Genomic DNA, 25,658 nt, shown 5'->3' with positions numbered 1-25,658 from the left:
TGTATGTTTGTTTATTCCATGTGTAACTCTGTGTTGTTGTATGTGTCGAACTGCTTTGCTTTATCTTGGCCAGGTCGCAGTTGCAAATGAGAATTTGTTCTTAACTAGCCTACCTGGTTAAATAAAGGTGATATAAAAAATATTGAAAAAGATAATGTACAGTTGAAGTCGGAAGTTTACATACACCTTAGCCAAATACATTTAAACTCAGTTTTTCACAATTCCGGACATTTAATCCTAGTAAAAACGCCCTGTCTTCGGTCAATTAGGATCACCACTTTATTTAAAGAATGTGAAATGTCAGAATAATCGTAGAGAGAATTATTTATTTCAGATTTGATTTCTTTCACCACATTCCCAGTTGGTCAGAAGTTTACATACACTCAATTAGTATTTGGTAGCATTGCCTTTAAATTGTTTAACTTGGGTCAAATAAGTTGGGTGAATGTTGGCCCATTCCTCCTGACAGAGCTGCTGTAACTGAGTCAGGTTTCTAGGACTCTTTGCTCACACACTCTTTTTCAGTTCTGCCCACATATTTTCTATAGGATTTAGGTCAGGGCATTGTGATGGCCACTCCAATACCTTGACTTTGTTGTCCTTCAGCCATTTTGCCACAACTTTGGAAGTATGCCTGGGGTCATTGTCCATTTGGAAGACCCGTTTGCGACCAAGCTTTAACTTCGTGACTGATGTCTTGAGATGTTGCTTCAATATATCCACATAATTTTCCTTCCTCGTGATGCTATCTATTTTGTGAAGAGCACCAGTCCCTCCTGCAGCAAAGCACCCCCACAACATGATGCTGCCACCCCCGTGCTTCACGGTTGGGATGGTGTTCTTTGGTTTGCAAGCCTCCCCCTTTTTCCTCCAAACACAACAATGGTCATTATGGCCAAACAGTTCAATTTTTGTTTCATCATACCAGAGGACATTTGTCCAAAAAGTACGATCTGGCATTTTTATGGCAGTGGCTTCTTCCTTGCTGAGCAGCCTTTCAGGTTATGTCGATATAGGACTCGTTTTACTGTGGATATAGATACTTTTGTACCTGTTTGCTCCAGCATCTTCATAAGGTGCCGTTGTTCTGGGATTGATTTGCACTTTTCGTACCAAAGTACGTTCATCTCTAGGAGACAGAACGCGTCTCCTTCCTGAGCGGTATGACGGCTGCATGGTCCTATGGTGTTTATACTTGCATACTATTGTTTGTACAGATGAACATGGTACCTTCAGGCATTTCGAAATTCCTCCCAAAGATGAACCAGACTTGTGGAGGTCTACCATTTTTTTCTGAGGTCTTGGCTGATATCTTTAAATGTATTTGGCTAAGGTGTATGTAAACTTCCGACTTCAACTGTACAATGCTTTACATTTAACCTTTATTTAACTAGAAAACTCAGTTAAGAACAAATTCTTATTTACAATGACGGACTACCCCAGCCAAACCCGGACAACGCTGGGCCAATTGTGCACCGCCCTATGGGACTCCCAATCACAGCCGGATGTGATACAGCCTGGAATCAAACCAATAACTGTAGTGATGCCTCTTGCACTGAGATGTGGTGCCTTGGACCGCTGCGCCACTCGGGAGCCCTCAAGCTGTTTAATCAGCTTCTTGATATGCCACACCTGTCAGGTGAATGGATTATCTTGGCGAAGGAGAAATGCTCACTAACAGGAATGTAAACAAATTTGTGCACAAGCCTTTTGTGTGCATGGAACATTTCTTGGATTTTGTATTTCAGCTCATGAAACATGGGACCAACAGTTTACATGTTGTGTATATATTTTTGTTCAGTGTACAAAGAAATTTCAATTGAAAAACACAACATAAAGCTAGTTTGCTCTCATTCCAGTTTCAATTTGAAGTGATTGTGTTTGCTGTCTAGTTGGCTACCTATCTCTTCTGAACAGTGGCATGGCGAGAGAACAAATGTTCGATGCCAGGCGAAAATGCACATCATTAGCTCATTGTTATGGATGTATTCTCCTCAAAATCACTAGCTAGCAATCAAGGGATAAGAACACTGCCAGCCATCATGGCAACAGAATATTTACAATGAACGACTGGGTCGCAAGTATATAGATTTACAACAAAAAGTCTTAACAACTGGATTGCGTCTCTGGCAACCGAACCGATAGACTGACGGACCAGCCGGCTTGGGTAGCAACCCTAGATTTGTGTCGGGACTGTACAGTTCATTGGGAAAGTATTCAGACCCCTTGACTTTTTCCACATTTTGTTATGTTGCAGCCGTTTTCTTTTCTTTCCGTTAAAATTATCAATCTACACACAATACCCCATAATGACAAAGGGAAAACAGGTTTTTAGAATTTTTTTGCAAATGTATTAAAAATAAAAACAGAAATACCTTATTTACTTAAGTATTCAGACTCTTTGCTAAGAGTGTCGAAATTAAGGTAAGTTGTATCCTGTTTCTATAGGTCATCCTTGAGATGTTTCTGCAACTTGATTGGAGTCCACCTGTGGCAAATTCAATTGATTGGACATGATTTGGAAATGCACACACCTGTCTATGTAAGATCCCAAAGTTAACCGTGCATGTCAGAGCAAAAAGCCATGAGGTCAAAGGAATTGTCCGTAGAGCTCCAGGACAGAAATGTGTCAAGGGACAGATCTGGGGAAGGGTACCAAAAAATTTCTGCAGGATTTTATTTATTTATTTATTTATTTCACCTTTATTTAACCAGGTAGGCAAGTTGAGAACAAGTTCTCATTTACAATTGCGACCTGGCCAAGATAAAGCAAAGCAGTTCGACACATACAACGACACAGAGTTACACATGGAGTAAAACAAACATACAGTCAATAATACAGTATAAACAAGTCTATATACGATGTGAGCAAATTAGGTGAGATAAGGGAGGTAAAGGCAAAAAGGCCATGGTGGCAAAGTAAATAAAATATAGCAAGTAAAACACTGGAATGGTAGATTTGCAATGGGAGAATGTGCAAAGTAGAAATAAAAACAATGGGGTGCAAAGGAGCAAAATAAATAAATAAATTAAATACAGTAGGGAAATAGGTAGTTGTTTGGGCTAAATTATAGGTGGGCTATGTACAGGTGCAGTAATCTGTGAGCTGCTCTGACAGTTGGTGCTTAAAGCTAGTGAGGGAGATAAGTGTTTCCAGTTTCAGAGATTTTTGTAGTTCGTTCCAGTCATTGGCAGCAGAGAACTGGAAGGAGAGGCGGCCAAAGAAAGAATTGGTTTTGGGGGTGACTAGAGAGATATACCTGCTGGAGCGTGTGCTACAGGTGGGAGATGCAATGGTGACCAGCGAGCTGAGATAAGGGGGGACTTTACCTAGCAGGGTCTTGTAGATGACATGGAGCCAGTGGGTTTGGCAACGAGAATGAAGCGAGGGCCAGCCAACGAGAGCGTACAGGTCGCAATGGTGGGTAGTGTATGGGGCTTTGGTGACAAAACGGATTGCACTGTGATAGACTGCATCCAATTTGTTGAGTAGGGTATTGGAGGCTATTTTATAAATGACATCGCCAAAGTCGAGGATTGGTAGGATGGTCAGTTTTACAAGGGTATGTTTGGCAGCATGAGTGAAGGATGCTTTGTTGCGAAATAGGAAGCCAATTCTAGATTTAACTTTGGATTGGAGATGTTTGATATGGGTCTGGAAGGAGAGTTTACAGTCTAACCAGACACCTAAGTATTTGTAGTTGTCCACGTATTCTAAGTCAGAGCCGTCCAGAGTAGTAATGTTGGACAGGCGGGTAGGTACAGGTAGCGATCGGTTGAAGAGCATGCATTTAGTTTTACTTGTATTTAAGAGCAATTGGAGGCCACGGAAGGAGAGTTGTCATCTCATATTCATCTCATATGCATACGTATATACTGTACTCTATATCATCGACTGTATCCTTATGTAATACATGTATCACTAGCCACTTTAAACTATGCCACTTTGTTTACATACTCATCTCATTTGTACATACTGTACTCGATACCATCTACTGTATCTTGCCTATGCTGCTCTGTACCATCACTCATTCATATATCCTTATGTACATATTCTTTATCCCCTTACACTGTGTACAAGACAGTAGTTTTGGAATTGTTAGTTAGATTACTTGTTATTACTGCATTGTCGGAACTAGAAGCACAAGCATTTCGCTACACTCGCATTAACATCTGCTAACCATGTGTATGTGACAAATAAAATTTGATTTGATTTGATTTGGCATTGAAGCTTGCCTGGAGGGTTGTTAACACAGTGTCCAAAGAAGGGCCAGAAGTATACAGAATGGTGTCGTCTGCATAGTGGTGGATCAGAGACTCACCAGCAACAAGAGCGACCTCATTGATGTATACAGAGAAGAGAGTCGGTCCAAGAATTGAACCCTGTGGCACCCCCATAGAGACTGCCAGAGGTCCGGACAGCAGACCCTCCGATTTGACACACTGAACTCTATCAGAGAAGTAGTTGGTGAACCAGGCGAGGCAATCATTTGAGAAACCAAGGCTGTCGAGTCTGCCGATGAGGATGTGGTGATTGACAGAGTTGAAAGCCTTGGCCAGATCAATGAATACAGCTGCACAGTAATGTTTCTTATCGATGGCGGTTAAGATATCATTTAGGACCTTGAGCGTGGCTGAGGTGCACCCATGACCAGCTCTGAAACCAGATTGCATAGCAGAGAAGGTATGGTGAGATTCGAAATGGTCGCTAATCTGTTTGTTGACTTGGCTTTCGAAGACCTTAGAAAGGCATGGTAGGATAGATATAGGTCTGTAGCAGTTTGGGTCAAGAGTGTCACCCCCTTTGAAGAGGGGGATGACCGCAGCTGCTTTCCAATCTTTGGGAATCTCAGACGACACGAAAGAGAGGTTGAACAGGCTAGTAATAGGGGTGGCAACAATTTTGGCAGATCATTTTAGAAAGAAAGGGTCCAGATTGTCTAGCCCGGCTGATTTGTAGGGGTCCAGATTTTTTTGAAGGTCGCTAAGAACACAGTGGCCTCCATCATTCTTAAATGGGAAAAGTTTGGAACCACCAAGACTCATCCTAGAGCTGGCCGCCCGGCCAAACTGAGCAATCCTCTGTGGATATGGGAGAACCTTCCAGAAGGACAACCATCTCTCCAGCACTCTACCAATCAGGCCTTTATGGTAGAGTGGCCAGACATAACTACTCCTCAGTAAAAGGCACATGACAGCTCGCTTGGAGTTTGCCAAAAGGCAACTAAAGGACTCTCAGACCATAAGAAACAAGATTCTCTGGTCTGATGAAACCAAGCTTGAAATCTTTAGCCTAAATTCCAAGCGCAATGTCTGGAGGAGACCTGGTACCATCCCTACGGTGAATCATGGTGGTGGCAGCATCATGTTGTGGGGATGTTTTTCAGTGACAGGGACTGGGAGACTAAGGAGGATCGAGGGAAAGATGAACGGAGCAAAGAATAGAAAGATCCTTGATGAAAACCTACTCCAGAGCGCTTAGGACCTCAGACTGGTGTGAAGGTTCACCTTCCATCATTACAACTACCCTAAGCACACAGCCAAGACAACCTAGGAGTGGCTTCGGGACACGTCTCAGAATGTCCTTGAGTTGCCCAGCCAGATTCCAGACTTGAACCCGATCGAACATCTCTGGAGAGACCTGGAAATAAATTCAGCAAAAAAAGGAATGTCCCATTTTCAGGACCCTGTCTTTCAAAGATAATTTGCAAAAATCCAAATAACTTCACAGATCTTCATTGTAAAGGGTTTAAACACTGTTTCTCATGCTTACAAAAATGAATAAACATGCACCTGTGGAACGGTCGTTAAGACCCTCACAGCTTACAGATGGTAGGCAATTAAGGTCACAGTTATAAAAACTTAGGACACTAAAGAGGCCTTTCTACTGACTCTGAAAAACACCAGAAGAAAGATGCCCAGGGTCCCTGCTCATCTGCGTGAACGTGCCTTAGGCATGCTGCAAGGAGGCATGAGGACTGCAGATGTGGCCAGGGCAATAAACTGCAATGTCCGTACTGTGAGATACCTAAGACAGCGCTACAGGGAGACAGGACGGAGAGCTGTTGCCATCGTCCTCGCAGTGGCAGACCATGTGTAACAACACCTGCACGGGATCGGTACATCTGAACATCACACCTGAGGGACAGGTACAGGATGGCAACAATAACTGCCCGAGTTACACCAGGAATTCACATTTCCTCCATCGGTGCTCAGACTGTCAGCAATAGGCTGAGAGAGGCTGGACTGAAGGCTTGTAGGCCTGTTGTAAGACAGGTCCTCACCAGACATCACCGGCAACAACGTCGCCTATAGGCACAAACCCACTGTCGCTGGACCGGACTGGACTGGCAAAAAATGCTCTTTACTGACGAGTCGTGGTTTTGTCTCACCAGGGGTGATGGTCGGGTTTGCGTTTATCGTTGAAAGAATGAGCCTTACACCGAGGCCTCTGGAGCAGGGTCGATTTGGAGGTAGAGGGTCCGTCATGGTCTGGGGTGGTGGGTCAAAACATCATCGGACTGAGCTTGTTGTCATTGCAGGCAATATCAACGCTGCACGTTACAGGGAAGACATCCTCCTTCCTCATGTGCTACCCTTCCTGCAGGCTCATCTTGACATGACCCTCCAGCATGACAATGCCACCAGCCATACTGCTCATTCTTTGTGTGATTTCCTGCAAGACAGGAATGTCAGCATTCTGCCATGGCCAGCGAAGAGCCCGGATCTCAATCCCATTGAGCACGTCTGGGACTTGTTGGATCAGAGGGTGAGGGCTAGGGCCATTCCCCCCAGAAATGTCCGGGAACTTGCAGGTGCGTTGGTGGAAGAGTGGGGTAACATCTCACAGCAAGAACTGGCAAGTCTGGTGCAGTCCACGAGGAGGAGATGCACTGCAGTACTTAATGCAGCTGGTGGCCACACCAGATACTGACTGTTACTTTTGATTTTGACCCCCCCCCCCCCCATTTCTGATTGTCAAGTCAGTGGAACTTGTTCAGTTTATGTCTCAGTTGTTGAATCTTGTTTATGTAATTTTGTTTGACCTTTTGTTCTATTGACATTTCCTTGTATATATATTCCTTATATATATATATCAATAAAAAAAATATGTTGATCCATGATTTCGACTGGTAAAATATGATAAAATATGTCAATCTCTTCCTGACACGTTCATTTTCATTAGGACAGTGAAGATCGAATTTCAATATTGAAACAATGTTGCAAAAGTCGAGAGACAGACAGCAACATTTGTACAAACCCCTGTTGTTGCAAACCAAATGTTAGGCTAGAAGCAAGGCGAAATAATGTCTAGACAATTTTTACAGTGGAGACCAAGTTAATGATTTCAAGATGATTATTTTGAGTCAGGTTTATCATGCTAAACTGTTTTTTTAGTATGGCTTAGAACGCTTCTCAACCAATCGCAATGCTTGTTTTGACCAACCCGCTGTAGACATATATTGGCATATTTATGTTATTGAAAGCCTACTCGTGAAGTGCGCGTGTGCAATAAGTCAATTCGCCCTTGCACTCCTACTAAACAATAAAAAAAAATTGGAAACTTTGGCAAAGGGTATAGTCTACCAAACTTAGTCCACTCTGTTCGCAATAGATTTTAGTTTTGGGAACAGAAAACTGTATTGTGATCAATTATTTCATCGATGAGAGCATTTGCAGAATGTCGGCCAAAATTCCATCTCGTTCCATCTTCTCCCACTGCCGGCAACTGGGCTTCCCCTCACCGCCATATTTGGTAGTGAGTGGACGCCAGGCGGATGCTTCACAGTTATACATCCGGTGAAATGTCTTTATCATTGTTCTCATCTATGAGGTTAATGGCTAGCTAAATAGTATGTGTTGGGAAGGAGGATGTGTTTGACTGCGTGTCATGACATAGCTTTTTAGCCCATACGTAGATCGTTAACTACTACGGTGTTAGCTACAAGAACAGAAGTTGGCTAAAAGTTGTGCATTTAGCCTCCTCCTGCCTGGGTGAGTGAGTTGGTCTTTGGCTAACGTTAGCTAGATGGCCGCTAGCTACTACGTTAAAACTAGGTAGCAAATAGTGGGGGTAGTGGCTAGACTACCTACGGTGGTTTTGATGGTATCTATCCTGATTTGCAAACTGTTGCCGGTCTAGAAACGCTGGCCTGTTAGCTACACAATCAGACACATGGACAGCTAGTACAACACAGTGAAACTGTCTCTTAATTTCAGTAGCGTAACTACAACCAAAAGGTGAAGTTAATTGTAGGAAGCACAATGTTGTTAGCTAGCTAATAACTAACTCCATAACTGTTGGCTTCTAGCTAAGTTAGCAGCTATCAAAATGACTGGGGGAAGAGGTCTGAAGACAGATATTTGTTGAGTGTTCAGGAAACTGTTCTAGAAAATATTAGATCAAATACTTCTCAGATACAGGAGCTTGTAAATTCAATTAGACTTTATTACAAAAGTAACAGAAGCTGAGCAATTCCATGGAACAACTGCCTTATTCTTAGTGCTGGGCTTTTATACAGTTTTACCCTTACATAACATTGTCACTCCACTTTACGAATAATGTTGTCTTACTTAGTTTCCATTCTCTTATTGGTTCAGATATTGGGGCATATATTCTATTGGGGGTGTGACATGCATACCCCTTAGCTAATGTTCCTGTCCAAAGGTCTTTACAAGTTCAGGCTGATGTTGTCTGTGTGATTAACTCATGTGCGTGTCCAGTATCCTTCACCTGATCAGATATAGCCCAGACCAGTCACGTCTTGTTAGTTTACCTTGCCTCATCTACACAGATTCTGCTTACGTTTTGTTTTTACATGTCCAATGGTGGATTCTATGTTGATCCAGCTTTGTACACTCACATGGGCTTCAGCCTTCATTCTGCTTACACATGTCTAATATTTAAACTTATATTGATTATTATTTCTACTTCAAAGAGAACAGTATAGGTACTGAGAATCATCAGATGACTGGAAAATCTCCTACAAAACAAATATAGCTAGCTAGCGTGGTTTGATGATGGGATGTTAAGGTTAAACCATATTGCCAATGCTCATTGGTAATAAATACACAAAGCCAGACTTCCCTGGTGTTTTTCATACACATGTAACTAGTTAACTACTCTGTAAACTGTCCATTTGTGCAATGAAAGTTGGGTGGAGAATAGAGTGGAGTGAAATCTGTTCATCACATGATCACCACGTTGGCACGCATACAGTGGACTATGGCAATTTGTTCAGCTAAGTGGTGTTTACATTTAGGGCAGAGCCAACAAGAGGTCTGAAAAGGTGTAACCATTATATCTTAAGGACAGCAATGGTGAGAGATTTTGTTTCTTGTAGAATGTATGCATGTTCCTTTTCTGGGTGTTTGACAATGGTATGATATTTGGGTTGGCTTCTTACTACTGTATAACATGATACAGAATAGTCAACTGTCATCTTACTCTATAAACAGTGAGTGTCCTCAAGGATTTAACAATATTCTGGAATGCTAAAACCGCTGTGAGGGCCACGGAATTGTTGAACAACTGAATTTTATACAACACCGCATTCCAGCCGGTGTCTATACCACAAATGACCTCCGGCTAAATCTGTGAGTTAAAGTGCCTTTTTACTGTTCCATCTCACTGCGCAATCCACTGTCTCATCAGCCCAGCCAGGCAATTTATAAACTTGATCTCCACTATAAAAAGCATCTAGACATTATCACATTTTATTTTAGACTAACATTTAGTTTTCAACAGTGGAGATTTGTATTAACCTTGTATTGCTGTAATGATCGAGACAGACAAGCAGACAGCGTTTCTTAGGCAGTCAATCATGAATCAACTGGCATAATTTTAATGGATATATACAAAGAAATGAAAATAAGTCAAAACGAAGTGCAGGTAGTTTGCAGTCTTTCCAGCTTCAGTTTGAAGTGATTGTGTTAGCTAGCTCCTCTGAACAACAGTGTCTTGACGAGTGAGCACATTTTCTATGCCAGGGGAAATAGCGCCTTCATCATTAGCTCATTGTTATGGATGTATCCAAATATACGTGTATGATAGCCTATTTATGGTATCAGAATTGTGATGGTATCAGAAATAACTACGCTGCCCAGTACAATGGTGAAATATGTCTTCTGCTACAAGCATCTATCCCTCTGTCTATTCTTTGTTAACTAGGCTAGATCGAAAAATCATTATACATATCCTCAGATGTTACATGAAACTTGAACTATATCATCAATTTGTAACAGGCAATATAATTTTAAAACAGTTGTATGTTTTGTAGTAATCCCGCTAGATGCTGCTCATGAGTCAAACTTGCAATTGGTCTCTAAACAGCTCATGGCACAGACATTGGCTACCTGGAGCCAGAATCAAACATGTTTTTGTCTTTTTCGCTACAAATGTGAAACTTCACAATTCATTATTTTAATGGCAATGCGTGTCTTGAATAACATTGAGATGGAAGTGATCCATCAACCATGGCTTTATGGAAGATAAAAGTACAACATTAAAATGCAAACACGTCTGTAAATTATATGCAATTCTATGGGATGATGACGGCTGCAAATATCTTTAATAAGACCTTTTTCAATTTCTGTGCCCTCCTGTAGATGTTAGAGCTGTGATGGTGGTGTGTCCCCTGCCTTCATTGTGACTCGTGTCCACCACCTTCCTCTCCCTGCCCAGTGTGTGTGCCACCATTTCACCATGACCCTGCATCTTCTCTTCGTCCTGTCCCCTGTCCTTGGGCTGCTGGTGCTACCTTGTCTGTCATCCCATGTGGCCAGCCAGTTCAGCATTGTGGCCAGCCAGACAATGACAGAGCAAACCCATTGCTCTGAAGCATGTAAGTTTTGAATCAGAAAATCAACAAATCAGGTGTGTTGCCACAGGTGAAAAGTGAAAACACACACAAATACTATATCTTTGCTCCAACTCTATTTGACTGAAAACATATCAAATATGTTCTGGTTGTGGAATGTACACCAGTCCACTAAAGCTCACCAATGTTTGATACATTGTCTTACTACTTCTCGTATAAACGTTAGTCACTCATAACCTGAAGGAAGCTCTTATAGAAAAAGATAAGCTGCATGCTACCTACCTACCTACATCTCAAAGCTTACCTCTTGGATAAAGCAGGAACACTGCCGATATGGGAGTAGCCATAACGTTATTTTTTTCCCCCCAAATCACATCTTTCTACTGAAGGACATATAATTTTAAAGCAACCATGTGTTTCAGATTTAAGATGAAAGGAATTCTTAGGCCTTGCTGTGTTGTGTATGTGCCTGGCGCTGCTTTGGAGAGCCTTACCCCATGAGTGTAAAGGCTGCATTTACATAGACAGCCAAATTCAATGTATTTTTTCCACTAATTTGTGTTTTGCCCAATCACATCTCTTTAAATCAGATATTTTTTGGATCTTATTGTTCAAAAGACCAATTAATGGGGGAAAAAGATCAGAATTGGGCTGCCTGTGTAAACGCAGCCTTTGTCATGACAGGTTCTTCTTTAAATTAGATCTTACAATACTTCTTGCTGCACCACCTGGTCAGATTTATGCAGCAAATGCATCGCTACATATAACCCAAAGGCAGTTATCTCCATGGGAGGAGTTAGTTGTAACTGGCCCAGCCTTCTTTCAGTTACACCACATGATCCACCCTAAACACGCGACAGGGTTTCAGAGAGGCAATGTGGGTTTGAAAAGTAGTAGGGCATGAAAACAAGGTCGCCATTACCATCTGGAAGCATGTAATGTGTGGTATGACAGAGAGCTATAAATACATAATCATTTAGCATTCCAGCTTAGAGACCTGTATGTTTGGGACACGTCATGCCCCTAGCATAGGGTGACCTCCTAGTAACTTAAGAGGAAGGGGAGGGAGGGGCCATCTGCAACATTGATATTCTTACCCCCTCTCCCTGCTTTCCTCAACTTCCAACTCTCCACACTCTTTTCCCGTCCCATTTGGAACAGCTGGGGAATCATTAAAAACACAACGCATCTGGCCTTCCAGTTAGTTTGCCATCACTGACCAGGAATGGCTCTCTAGGACAAACTTTTTTTCTCTCTCTTCTTGCTCGATCATCATTTCACCTGAAGTTTTTAACCACAAAGGAGTTTTGATTCCTCGGCGCCTAGCAGCAGCTTTAAAATAAAGCAGGAGAGGAGACAGACTTGAGGTCGCACAACTCGCTCTGCCTCCTCTCACATTGACTCCCCGGTGGGGCCGGCTCCTCTCCTCGGTGCAGGCCCAGGGCCGCCTCCGCTCTTCTGCTTTTCCCCACCTGTTATCCTCATCAGTAGGTCTGCTCTGCAGTGGGAAGAGAGCCATCAGGCGTGCACGGCTGGATGTTGAGGCAGAGGTGTGTAACTGAGAGGATAGCTCCAGCACACGAGTTTGGAAGGGATCAAAGGAGGCGTAAACAGGCCTGTTTTTCTCCCATCTGTTTCTGTAATGGATCCCAGATCTCCTGATAAACACGGACGGTGGTTGCTGAGACTGTTTTTACTCTATTTTTCAGTACTACTCTTATTTCATTTCACGCTGACAACCTTAGTCCCTGTGGTGAACATTTTTTTTAAGGAATTCCCAGGCGTTTTTGCGGCAACCTTTTGGGAGACATGTTTGGATAACTCCTGAAGTGTTATTTGTTGACCAGCTATATTTATGTTGCCTGCATAACTATGCTCTTGGTATGTTCCATTCTTCAGTCTTGAGTTAATATACAGTACCAGTCAAAAGTTTAGACAAGCTTACTCATTCCAGGGTTTTTCTTTATTGACTATTTTCAACATTGTAGAATAATACTTAAGACATCAAAACTATGAAATAATACAAATGGAATCATTTGTAAAAGACCAAGTCCGTATTATGGAAAGAACAACTTAAATAAGCAAAGAGGAATGACAAGTCCATCACTACTTTAAGACATGGTCAGTCAATACGGAACATTTGAAGAACTTTGAAAGTTTCTTCAAGTGCAGTTGCAAAAACCATCAAGCGCTATGATGAAACTGGCTCTCATGAGAACCGCCACATGAAAGGAAGACCCAGAGTTACCTCTGCTGCAGAGGATAAGTTTGTTAGTTACCAGTTTTGTAGGGATTCATATGTTGATGATGTAAATAATATTTGCTGGTCTGGTGTGTGATGAGGAGCAACCAGACGCTGCACATGACTCACTTATGAAACTACTTATTCCAGTTACTAATTAGCACACACCCATTTAAGAAAATTACTGTAAAAACTGTTAAATCCCCTTGTATTGATGAGGAATTGCATGGTTGTGAGGGATGAGGCAAAAGGTATGGCAATTAAGTCTGGCAGTCCAACTGATTGGCAAACGTACTGCAAATTGAGAAACCATGTGACTAAACTATATTTATAAAGAAACTACACTATGAAAGAATGAATGATAGTAAAAGCTTTGGGGCACCTTCAATTAAATTTAGGGGGGAAAAAAGCTAACTTGGCTCCTTCATTCATTTAATCAGATGGCTCATTCATCACAAAGCCCACTGATTTTGCAAACTACTTTTATGACTTTTTCATTGGCATGGTAAGCAAACGTAGGGATGACATGACAGCAACAAACGCTGACATTACACATCCAAGTATATCGGACCAAATTCTGAATGACAAGAAATGTACTTTTTCATTCTGTAAAGTCAGTGAGGAAGAGGTGAAGAAAAAAATTGTCTTTCAACAATGACAAGCCACCGGGGTCTGACAATCTGGATGGAAAATTACTGAGGATGATAGCAGATGATATTACCACTCCTATTTGCCTTGTCTTCATTTTAAGCCTACTATAGAGCATGTGCCCTCGGGCCTGGAGGGAAGCAAAAGTAATTCCCCTACCCAAGAATAGTAAAGCCCCCTTTACTGGCTCAAATAGCTGACCAATCAGCCTGTTACTAACCCTTACTATCTTCTGGGGAAAAAACTTGTTTAACCAGATACAATGCTATTTCACAGTAAACAAATTGACGACAGAATTTCAGCATGCTTATATGGGAGGACACTAAACAAGCACAGCACTTACACAAATGACTGATGGAAGGAGAGAAATTGATGATAAAATAATGGGGGGGCTGTCTTGTTAGACTTCAGTGCAGCTTTGGACATTATCGATCATAGTCTGCTGCTGAAAAGACGTATGTGTTATGACTATACACCCCCTGCTATAATGTGGATAAAGAGTTACTTGTCTAACAGAACACATAGGGTGTTCTTTTAATGGAAGCCTCTCAAATATAATCCAGTTAGAATCAGGAATTCCCCAGGGTAGCTATTTAGGCCCCTTGCTTTAAAAACATGTTTTTTTACTAATGACATGCCACTGACTTTGAGTAAAGCCAGAGTGTCTATATATGCGGATGACTCAACACTATACATGTCAGCTACTATAGTGACTGAAATGACTGCAACACTCAACAAAGAGCTGCAGTTAGTTTCATAGTGGGTAGCAAGGAATTAGTTAGCCCTAAATATTTCTAAAACTTAAAGCATTGTATTTGGAACAAAACACTCACTAAATCTTGTAATAAATAATGTGGTAATTTAGCAAGTTTAGATGACTGAACTGCTTGGAGTAACCCTAGATTGTAAACTGTCATGGTCAAAGCATATTGATGCAGTAGTAGCAAAGATGGGGACAAGTCTATCAATAATAGTGCAATGCTATGCCTTCTTAACGACATCAACAAGGCAGGTCCTTCAGGCCCTAGTTTTGTCACACCTTGACTACTGTTCAGTCGTGTGGTCAGGTGCCACAAAAAAGGACTTAAGAAAATTGCAATTGGCTCAGAACAGGGCAGCACGGCTGGCCCTTGGATGTACACAGAGAGCTAATATTAATAATATGCATGTCAATGTCTCCTGGCTGAAAGTCAAGGAGAGATTGACTTCATCACTACTTTTATTTATGAGAGGTATTGACATGTTGAATGCACCGAGCTGACTGTCTAAACTACTGGCTCACAGCTTGGACACCCATGCACACCCCACAAGACATGTCACAAGAGGTCTCTTCACAGTCCCCAAGTCCAGAACAGACTATGAGAGGCACAAAAGAAATCAGCCAAGACCTTCAGAATTTTTTGTTGTTGACCTGAAGTCAATCTGGTTCATCCTTAGGAGCAATTTCCAAACGCCTGAAGGTACCAGGTTCATCTGTACAAACAATAGTATGCAAGTATAAACACCATGGGACCAGGCGGCCATCATACCGCTCAGGAAGGAGACGCATTCTGTCTCCTAGAGATGAGCGTACTTTGGTGAGAAAAGTGCAAATCAATCCCAGAACAACAGCAAAGGACCTTGTGAAGATGCTGGAGGAAATGGGTACAAAAGTATCTCTATCCACAGTAAAACTAATCCTATATCGACATAACCCGAAAGGCTGCTTGCACTTAACAAAATAGATGGCATCATGAGGAAGCACAATGATGTCGATATATTGAAGCAATTTCAAGACATCAGTCAGGAAGTTAAAGCTTGGTCGCAAATGGGTCTTCCAAATGGACAATGACCCCAAGCATTCTTCCAAAGTTGTGGCAAAATGGCTGAAGGACAACAAAGTCAAGGTATTGGAGTGGCCATCACAAAGCCCTGACCTCAATCCCATAGAAAATGTGTGGGTAGAACTGAAATTGTGTGTGAGCAAGGAGGCCCAAAAACCTGACTCAGTTACACCATCTCTGTTAGGAGGAATGGGCCAACATTCACCCAACTTATTGTGGGAAGCTTGTGGAAGGCTACCCGAAATGTTTGACCCAAGTTAAACAATTTAAAGGCAATGCTACCAAATACTAATTGAGTGTATGTGAACTTCTGACCCACTGGGAATGTGATGATGGAAGTAAAAGCTGAAATAAATCATTCTCTCTGATATTATTCTGACATTTCTTAAAATAATGTGGTGATCCTAACTGACCTAAGACGGGGAATTTTTACTAGGATTAAGTGTCAGGAATTGTTAAACTGAGTTTAAATGTACTTGGCTAAGGTGTATGTAAACTTCTGACTTCAACTGTATGTGGTGGAGTAGGGGCCTGAGGGCACACAGTGTGTTGTGAAATCTGTGAACGTATTGTAATGTTTTTAAAATTGTATAAACTGCCTTAATTTTGCTGTACCCCAGGAAGAGCAGCTGCTGCTTTGGCAGGAACTAATGGGGATCCATAATAAATTCAAATACCATTCTCAGAAATTCCAGCCCAAATAAATGCTTCACAGAGTTCAAGTTACAGACGCATCTCAACATCAACTGTTCAGAGGAGACTGCATGAATCAGGCCTTCATGGCAGAATTGCTGCAAAGAAACCACTACTAAATTACACCAATAAGAAGAAGAGACTTGTTTGGGCCAAGAAACACGAGCAATGGACCTCAGACCGGTGGAAATCGGTCCTTTGGTCTGATGAGTCCAAATTTGAGATATTTGGTTCCAACCGCCGTGTCTTCGTGAGACGCAGAGTAGGTGAACGGATGATCTCCACGTGTGTGGTTCCCACCATGAAGCATGGAGGAGGAGGTGTGGGGGTGCTTTGCCGATGACACTGTCAGTGATTTATTTAGAATTCAAGGCACACTTAACCAGCATGGCTACCACAGCATTCTGCAGCGATACACCATCCCATCTGGTTTGCGCTATTATTTGTTTTTCAACAGGACAATGACCCAACACACCTCCAGGCTGTGTAAGTGCTATTTGACCAAGAAGGAGCGTGATGAAGTGCTGCATCAGATGACCTGGCCTCCACAATCACCCGACCTCAACCCCAATTGAGATGGTTTGGGAGGAGTTGGACTGCAGAGTGAAGGAAAAACAGCCAACAAGTGCTCAGCATATGTAGAAACTCCTTCAAGGAAAGGTATTCCTCATGATGCTGGTTGAGAGAATGCCAAGCGTGTGTAAAGCTGTCAAGGCGACTTTGATGAATCTCAAATATAAAATAAATGTTTGTTTTGTTTTAACTTTTTTTTTTTTTTTTTTTTGGTCACTACATGATTCCATATGTGTTATTTTATAGTTTTGATGTCTTCACTGTTCTACAATGTAGAAAATAGTCAAACTCATAGGTGTGTCAACTTTTGACTGGTACAATTTCTGGCTTAATTACATTTTTTTGTGTGTTTTATTCCACAGGCTCACTCAATATGACATGTGATCATGCTGTCTTTTGGAAAGAGAAGTCCACCTGCTTTTTCTTGACATGTCCAAATTGCACCAACTGTAGCAGTATTGCCGTCGCTGACCTGATAAGGGAACACGGTGTGTACACAATGCTTGGGTGGATAATGTTTATTAGCTTCTTATTACCAATATTAATATTTTTTTGTTGATTAATCTAGTTACTGAATCTTTTGGTTTCCAAGGGTTGTAAATTAACCATCAATTTTGTGATCGAAATGCATGTCGTGTAATGCCTTTACATTTGTCACAGTATTTTAAATCTGTTTTTCCGCCCCCCAGAAACAGACATCAGTGTTTTTAAGAGAGACGCTAAACATGTCCCTCAGTCTTCAAGTTCCGTAACTCCGTCAGAAAGCCAACATAAGAACCCTACTGCGCATAAATTGACAGTCAGCAATAATGCCAATCAAACTACACAAACCTCTGCCCTCAATGAGACCGGCTCTACCTCACAGCACAGCGATGCTGGTCAGGCTCCAACTGCTGGAGACTCTCCTGATGTCTTAACTGCATCTATCATGAATGCAGCACCTTTGGCAGCTCCCAAGAATGACACAGCAACTACACTATCTGAGACATCCCACAAGTCAAAGGTCCAAAGTCCAGTAACCACCACAGCCACTTCAGTAAAGCTGGAATCTACTACTGTTATGACTCCACTAGCCATCACACAGATAATGACAATAACGGAATCAGAAACCACAGCAACCACCACTATGACTACTACCACCACAACAGCAATGCCATCTACTACCAATACCACCACAACACAACCAACTACCACCAAAACAACAATACCAACAACTGCCACCACAATAAAAACAACAGCATTACCGTCAACTACCACTCCAAAAACAACCACCACCGCAGACACGCCTACAGATGAGGAGAAGAAGCCGTCACCAACCATTCCGGAGGCCCCCAGCTCTCAAGCTACCTCCGGAAACGCCATGGTTCCTTCAACCGCCACTGCTGAGGTCAGCACAAAAAGGCTGGACGAAGACACCAACAGAGCCATTATAGATGTTGTTGCCGGCGAGATTCTGACTCGCCAGTTGGTGGACACAAGCGCTCTATTGGCTGTTCTGTTGTTTGGCCTCCTCTTCTTCCTAGTTACAGTTGTTCTCTTCCTCACACAGGCCTATAAGAGTTACAGGAGGAAAGACTACAACCAGGTGGACTATCTCATCAATGGAATGTATTCTGATTCAGGCGTTTAAAAGTGATAGTTGAGTGTTTACATTTCAACATGGTTCGGTTATTTCTATTTTTACATTTTCTTTATCGGAAATGGTTCATAACATACATGAGTTAAGAGATTGTCAATGTTGCAGCAGCCTTTGCCCTAGTATTGTGTAACATTTCTGTCTTAAAGGTACTCCAGCATACAGAGATTGTTCAAATATAAGTTGCCCCTGCTGTTGTATCACCACATTGGTTTGTTAGTCCTATATTTCTATGTCTTACATTTCTATGCAGATTAGTATTCCACCTCAAACCAATAGGATTATGGCCATAGACTGTTAAGTGTTCTGTTTTTTTAAATGGTGAATATCATTCTGAGTTCTGTGGAAAAGGGGCTGAAAAGGTTTATTGATGTAGCTTTATTTACATCTCTGGTATTTCATTTATTGTACATTTTTCACTTGTATGTATCCATTGCTTTGTGTACGTTTTTGTACATTTTTTCATGCTATTTTCCTTTGTTCACGACTTGCATGTTTCCTTTGTTTACCATTCCTGTCCTTGGATAAGATTGAAGGCCAAAATGATCACTGAAGCACATTAACGTTAAAGCCAAGGGAATTGTCTAGCCATTTATGAACTCCATTCCATGACGAAGAAGAAGGAACGGTTATATGATAACCAAGAGAGACTTTCCAATGTGGAGGAACTTCTGTCAAGGTTGGAAACGGGTCTGAAGGCCTGTTATGTGCCAATTTAAATCTTACTAATGTGCTATATGATGTTATTTCCAGTAAAGAAAACAATTAAGAATTAAATTGATTTTTCTTTCAACCCCCCCCCCCCCCCCCCCCCCCCCCCCCCCACACACACACAAAAAAAGTTCTGTAATGTCAGTAAGGATTAATCAGCGCTTCAGTGAGATGCATTAGTAGTCTTTGATTCTCTCAACTCTTGTAAGACTCTTGACATGTCTGCACGACTGTGTATATGCTGTGTTTCAGGGAGAGATTCAATGTGTTTTTAGAAGGGCATATCAATCAGCTGGGGGTGTAACAACAGTAATAGCTTCCTGGGAATATGATGCACATGTAATGTGTGTTTTTGTAGCGAAGGTCTGGACTAGGAATGAATTGGCAGAGAAGAAAATGAGCGTGGAGGTGGTCCGACACATTTACAAAGCACACGCCAGGGCAGCATTTATTTTGAGGGGGGAAAAAGCTGAAAAGGGAGAACATGGATTCCATTAGAGTAACATTTAGGAGAGAACTGCCTTGAGGTGCCAAAGGTTGTTAAGTTATGTTTCTCGTTTGCTTCTCTGCTGACTTCTCTCTTCATGCCAATGCTTTCTAAAAGTTCTTGTTCCAACAACCGTTACTGTGGACTTTATCCCCGTTCCCCACACAGTTTTCCAGTGAAAGTCCTGGTCCACACAGGGTCTAGTTTCTCAATTTCAGAGAATATTTGGCAATAAAACAGCCTTTTTGCCTCATGCAACGTCACTGCCAAAGAACATTGCTTTTAGTAGAAAAATAACTAACAATTGGTTACTATAGTATCTGCCATACCCCAATATATTGCTGCCAATATGCATATATTTGGTTTACTTCAGTGTTTGGGAATGTTGTATTTGCTCTAGTTGTGGGTGTTTTGTTCTCAGTATTGCGCTGTAACTGTCAAATCAGAGAGCTCAGGAAATCAGAGCCTCCAGTACATGCGTCTGCAATATCTGCAATATGAATACCTGGTAAGAAGCTGGTAGCTAGGGGTTTAGTGATAAGCTCACTGACATGAAGCCTTTTGTTTTGAGAGGGCCTGTCCCTCATGGACTTCATTACTGTGTGAGGGGTATTTGTTACACTGAGGCGTGGGTATATTACTGCAAACCCAATATTTATAAGCAACAAAGACCAATGGAAAGGCAGATTTTTTTTATTTGTGGATAGGGCCCAGTGGATCAAAGGGAATGCCACAGGCTATATGGTGCAGGTGACTGTAAAGGCAGGTTTCATTACAGCATATTTCTCTGGGCTGGGAATGGTTTCCTGCCTCACTCACACGCACTGAGAGGGACATATGCTTCTACTTTCCCTCTTTCGAGTTCAGGCCAGTTGGAGAACCTTAGCATTCAACCAGAGGAGTGCTTTTTCTGCCAGGTCTATGGCCTAATCCTGTTTGCAATGCCTGGAGTCTTGTGAAAGAGCGAAGAGCAAATGGTTTCTCATAAAAGTACTTTTCTGTTATTGCATTATATATAATATGGAGAACATGGGTAGAAGTAACCTAGTAGTGACCAAGTGCGTGTGCCTTGTTCAAAATGCCTTGTTTACATTCTGCGGCCTCAGACACATTATGGGCTAAGTGCAGTGTCAGCTAAGCAAATCAAAGTCCAACGTGCATTTGGAGACTGATAGAGATAGATATAGATAATATAGGTTAATCTAATAGTAAAGGGTTATTCATGCCAAATATCCTCTGTGCTGATGCAGTATAGCCTACTGGCCATTTTCTGTAAGGAAGTGTATACCCTTCTATAGCCTACTTTTCTTGAGGAGCAGATGTTGTAGATAAATCATCCTGCACTGGACCAAGATGGACTCACTTTGTCACTGATGTTTTGACATCCACTGTAGCCTACACAATATATTTTACAGGTCAAAATTATTCTCACTGTCACATACAAATGTACTACATTATCTTTGATTCTAAGCCTAAAAACACCAATCATTTCAATACGAGCTATGTTTGTATGCTACAGATATTTGACGGACACTTTATAGAAACATAGCTTGTTATGGAAGTATATTTATTGGAGCTGTCAGGTGATTTAAAAAAAAATCTAGTTTTAAATTACAAAGACTGTTAAATCACCAGGAAATCAGCTCAAAGTGGTTTTAATGTAGGAAATTTGTACCCAATTATTCCCATGCATATATAGATAAGCATTATGTGATCACATCCAAATGTAATCAATATTTGAAATTATGTTTTGTACTATATCTGTTTGCGCTTCTTGCGGTCAATATGCAGTACACATTATTTATAATTATGTTCCTGGTGGGCTCCCGACCTGCCGATCAAGAAAACTGAATGTAATTGGGCACCCCTGGCACAAAGCACAGATGATCCATTACATGGAGCAGATACTCCAGTGTACACTGTAACAATGAAAATAAACGTCTTCAGAAATGGAAGGCAGTCGGGAGGCAAGATCAGGTGGGACCATTCTAGCCAATGAGAGGGCAGATACGCTTGTGAACAACAGACACAAGTCCGATATAAGGTGTTCTTTCTCAAAGTTGCCGGGATGTCAAGTGTCCTACTTATATCAGTACAATTGTAAGAAACTACGCATTACGAAACTTATGTTCGATCAAATAAGCCACACGTTGCAAATAAGCAATTACATTTTTTGTCAGCCAAATTCGGCATTCATTGACCTCCATACCAAAACTCCTCGCTTGGTGAGAGGAAAAAACGCCACCTGCTAGAGAAGATAGATATTGTGCCCAGTTACTCCTCTCGCTTTGCCTCTTCCTCTCTGCATAAAGTAACTGTATGTCTAGTGACGTCATCTAATTTCCGTTTCCATTCTCGTCAGTGCCTCTGCCTATTAAGGCAGACTGGAGTAGCTTTCCAACAAGAGTATAAAAAGTATCGATTAAGACTCCAGCTCGAATTTTTAACTTTCTTTTGCACAAATAACCCGAATAATGGAGTCGGGGTTATGGAATTAAAGCCACGACCACTAGCAATGGACGTTCTCCTTGTGGAATTACTGTTTTATAGCAGCTTGCTCTCTCTGGTTCGTGGTAAGTAGCGTGTTTCTGCTTGGACTCTGCAAAGTTCTGGGAAGCAATGTGGCTATAGCTACGTGATATGTGAATGTATCTCGCTAGAGGTCGGTAGTTATAGTAGCCATAAGTTTATATTTTAATATTTTAGAGTTTAATAGACTCTAGCATGTCTTGGCGTGTATTTTCTTTTAAATATTATACGTTTGAGTCTTTTCTTTCCAAGTTGGATACTGACTGTGGCAAGACAATCGCAGGAGTTCACTCAAGCCGAAACTGTCTCTTGCTTTCAAAATGTATCAGCAATAGTGAAACGTTCAAAACCCAAAATATGAAATTAGACATTTTTATTTTGCCCAACTTTACTTAATTATTGAGGGGAACTGCAAAAGTTCATTTTAGAGCCTATACTCCGAGGCCTCAATGTACTGCGATTGATCGCCGGTGTCGGGTGTCATTTGGGAGTCCTTGATTTTCTGCTTGTAAGTGCGAGAAAGTTTGTGGGAAAGTGAAGGACAAGTTGTTTCTCTTTTTTTTTTTCAAAAACTTTTTGAAGTAGCTAACCACAAATACCCAATGAGATGGGTGAGACAGTTTTTCTGATGGTGCCCAAAAAAATCCTTAACCAATGAATAGGAAAACACATTTTGTAAGATCGTCAAACCACTAACAAAATGCATTTGACCATTTTACTGACATATTTTTGTAAATACTAGAAATTACACACAAACATCTCCTAAAAGTCTACAAGTGGGTTTAGTTCTATAGATGTTATTGTTTTGTGTGTACGTTATTAGCCAGCTGTTTCCAATAGGTTGACTAGGGCTGAATGGACTATATATAGATTAAATTATTAGTTCACCTTTTATCGAATATAGGCTGGCTATGCCTAGAAATAAATCAATACAATATTTCTGTATGCAGTTTAGCTTGATTGTACACAATTAGAGTTTGAAAGAAGTAGACAATCTTTTTGGGTTTTATGGCCATTCTTTTAAATGGAAAATGGCAGAATAATGCCCACTTAATTTTAAAAATCCTTTTCCCCAGCATTGATTTGGGCAAGTTATCATATACAGTGCCTTCAGAATGTATTCACACCCCTTGACTTTTTCCACATTTTGTTGTTTTACAGCCTGAATTGAACATGTATTAAATTCAGATAGTGCGCCACTTTTTTATTTGTATAAAAAGAGACTGAATGGAGCTAAGCACAGGTAAATTCCTAGAGGAAAACCTGGTTGTCTGCTTTCCAACATGAATGCAACATGAGTCTTCTACTTTGACATTATAGTATTTTGTGTTGATGACAATTGAAATCCATTTGACAATTAAATCTAAGAGGTGTGAATACTTTATGAAGGCACTGTAATCCTATATTACCCTCTGACTAGTGTCAATCAAAAATAAACTCATTATTTTATGTATGATTGTATTCATTTAAACTACGCTCGCATTATACATCCAAGGTAAGATTCAGCCCTTTAGTCACTTCAGTGTTTAAAATGTAAAAACTAAGTTTGACCATGTTCAGTAACTGTTGCTTTCTTGTGACTGCATATCATAAATCAATCCCTTCAGATCTATTTTTCCAATAGATCTCAGTTTTGGCTAATTGTTCTGCTGTGAAAATAAAGCCTTGCAGTGTATGGGAAGATTTGCACGACTTGAGGCGTGAATGTTATTCCATTCCATGGGTGAAGAATGTAGTCTATAGATTTCATCTTTTTCACACATCAGTTTTAGAAATATGAGTAGGTTATTTGTTTAATTTCAGCTGGGGATGTGGAGAGGACGTTTAGCTGAAGTCTGTACACTGTAACAGGCAGTCTAGATTCCCCATGGGTCCCCCACTCCCTTTTCCTTAACACCTACTCTTCCTCACAACCTCAGACACCACACACAGCACAGCACTCTGATAAGGCTTTGGAGCCAGGGAGCTGTTCTTCCTCCCAACCAGAACAAGAAAATAAGTGGGAGGGAATCACTTCTCAAGCTGAGCACAGTGCTAGAGCAATGGAGGCTTTCTGCCTTCCTTCCTTTCAGGACACTTCTGAAGCTCGTAGAGTAGACACCCCCTTCCCTTCACCCCCTGTCTCTCCTCCCAGTGGAGGGCCAGCTAATCCTGGTGACAAGCTCAGACTCCTCAGCTGTTCCTTTGTGCTTCCTCTTCCACAAACGATCCAGGTGTTCCTAACTCACCCCCTTTTCAAATGACTGACTGGAAAAGCTGGTATGATGCAATGTTGATAAGTCATTTGAACTGGCAGAGAGAAATGGCAGGGCAGCTATTGACTTAGTTAGACTTACTAAGAAATAGGTTTAGGTTTTTTGGACCCTGTGCAAAAGTAAAACAGAGCAGACTCTGGTATGCATCTTATCCCAAGCTGTGTGCCCTTGAGCAGAATTGAGTTACTTATTCAGGTAGTAAGTAGCCTATCTGATAGGCTGTACTTTCCTCTCTCTTTGAGACATCTTTTTTTTTTTAAAGCTTTAAGTGTAAATTTCATGTGAGGCAGTGCATTTTAAGTTTCTGAACCCTATTTTTATATACCCAGTCATAATTTCTCTCTTCACGGTGGGCCCATCTTCGGAGAGTGCATTTCTCCTGAGTGCCAGAGCTTTCATTGTGTGTTTTCAAGGAAGTTTCCAGGTTCCTCCTGCTGTTTTATACAGATGGAAAGTTCTTCATTGAGTGTTGCTGAGAAAGAAAATGAAATACTGTCGAGGGGCGACAGAAACATAAGCTTTGAAGATGGACCTGAATAGGGACTAGCACTATAGTGTTTTTGTTTAGGGTCAGCCATTTTGATATAAACTAGCCTTCCAGTGTATAGAGTTGCTGATTGCCTCACCGGCAATATATTTTTCATGGTGGTTAAACTATATCCTTATAGCTACATCCCCTAATGAAAATGTGGCCTATAGGCTGTTCGTTTCTATGTCTGTATTAGCTGGCTTGATAATCCAACTGTTGGAGCCACTTGACCATGATGATAGGCAAATAAGGAACCACATTCTTGTCAGTGAAGGATCGTGCCTGGGAGCCAGTCATGGATGTTTAGGAAAGAGCTGGCATTGTTTGGTAGACTGGCTTCTGGCCCTGCCTCTTGGGATTGTGCATTTGGGGCAGAGACCTAGAGCGACTGCTTTGCAGCATGTGGAGTGGACAGGCCTCTGCTCAGATCTCATAAAAAGTGCAGCTGTTGAGTTTTGTAATCCCCACTGTTATGTATCCACTGGGGGCTGAGGTGTCAAGAATCCTCCCTGATGGCTTTTGGTGGTCCCTCTCGCTCTCTCTCTGGGCCTCCACATTCTGCTATCTTTTTAGGAATGCCTTTGGATTACCAATGGGGCGTATTTGTTTTCAACACTCCAATGTCCAATACACACGGCCACTTACTTCCAAGCTACATCCTTGAGATCTCATAAGTATGTAGTCTGCTTGTTGTATGCCACATGTTGACTAG

The 25,658-nt window shown here is 41.5% G+C and overlaps 2 protein-coding genes across 6 annotated transcripts in view; both read left to right on the top strand.

Annotated features, from left to right (window-relative positions):
- The first annotated feature begins 7,755 nt into the window (after positions 1 to 7,755).
- c2h11orf24 (chromosome 2 C11orf24 homolog) lies at positions 7,756 to 19,212 on the top strand. Of its 5 annotated transcripts, none has more exons than XM_090204727.1 (5): positions 7,814 to 7,995; positions 10,609 to 10,844; positions 16,684 to 16,886; positions 17,162 to 17,287; positions 17,489 to 19,212. In XM_090204727.1, the coding sequence occupies exons 4-5, from the start codon at positions 17,173 to 17,175 to the stop codon at positions 18,427 to 18,429; spliced, it is 1,056 nt and encodes a 351-aa protein (XP_090060853.1). In that variant the 5' UTR covers positions 7,814 to 7,995; positions 10,609 to 10,844; positions 16,684 to 16,886; positions 17,162 to 17,172; the 3' UTR covers positions 18,430 to 19,212. The 5 variants fall into 5 exon arrangements, with proteins under 5 accessions (XP_021423884.2, XP_090060853.1, XP_021423902.2 ...); XM_021568227.3 differs by lacking the exon at positions 16,684 to 16,886 and adding an exon at positions 9,460 to 9,597; XM_090204721.1 differs by lacking the exons at positions 7,814 to 7,995; positions 16,684 to 16,886 and adding exons at positions 9,192 to 9,321; positions 9,460 to 9,597.
- A 2,467-nt stretch (positions 19,213 to 21,679) lies between these two features.
- lrp5 (low density lipoprotein receptor-related protein 5) overlaps positions 21,680 to 25,658 on the top strand; it is a 51,243-nt gene continuing 47,264 nt past the window's right edge. The window contains exon 1 of the mRNA XM_036952966.2: positions 21,680 to 22,206. Within this exon, the coding sequence (XP_036808861.1) occupies positions 22,122 to 22,206 (85 nt within the window). The 5' untranslated portion in view covers positions 21,680 to 22,121. The remainder of the gene's footprint in view (positions 22,207 to 25,658) is intronic.

The sequence above is a fragment of the Oncorhynchus mykiss genome, chromosome 2 (genome assembly GCF_057628025.1).
Source record: "Oncorhynchus mykiss isolate SJ-2025 chromosome 2, ASM5762802v1, whole genome shotgun sequence".
Classification (NCBI taxonomy): Eukaryota; Metazoa; Chordata; class Actinopteri; order Salmoniformes; family Salmonidae; genus Oncorhynchus; species Oncorhynchus mykiss.
The sequence above is the reverse complement of the archived record's forward strand: the minus strand, read 5'-3'. Positions and strand labels throughout refer to the sequence as shown.

Coding starts and splice junctions, on each gene's coding strand:
- c2h11orf24 (XM_021568209.3), top strand. CDS start 10,706: ATGACCCTGCATCTTCTCTTCGTCCTGTCCCCTGTCCTTGGGCTGCTG. Junction 10,845..17,161: donor AACCCATTGCTCTGAAGCAT/GTAAGTTTTGAA, acceptor TTTATTCCACAG/GCTCACTCAATATGACATGT. Junction 17,288..17,488: donor TGACCTGATAAGGGAACACG/GTGTGTACACAA, acceptor TCCGCCCCCCAG/AAACAGACATCAGTGTTTTT.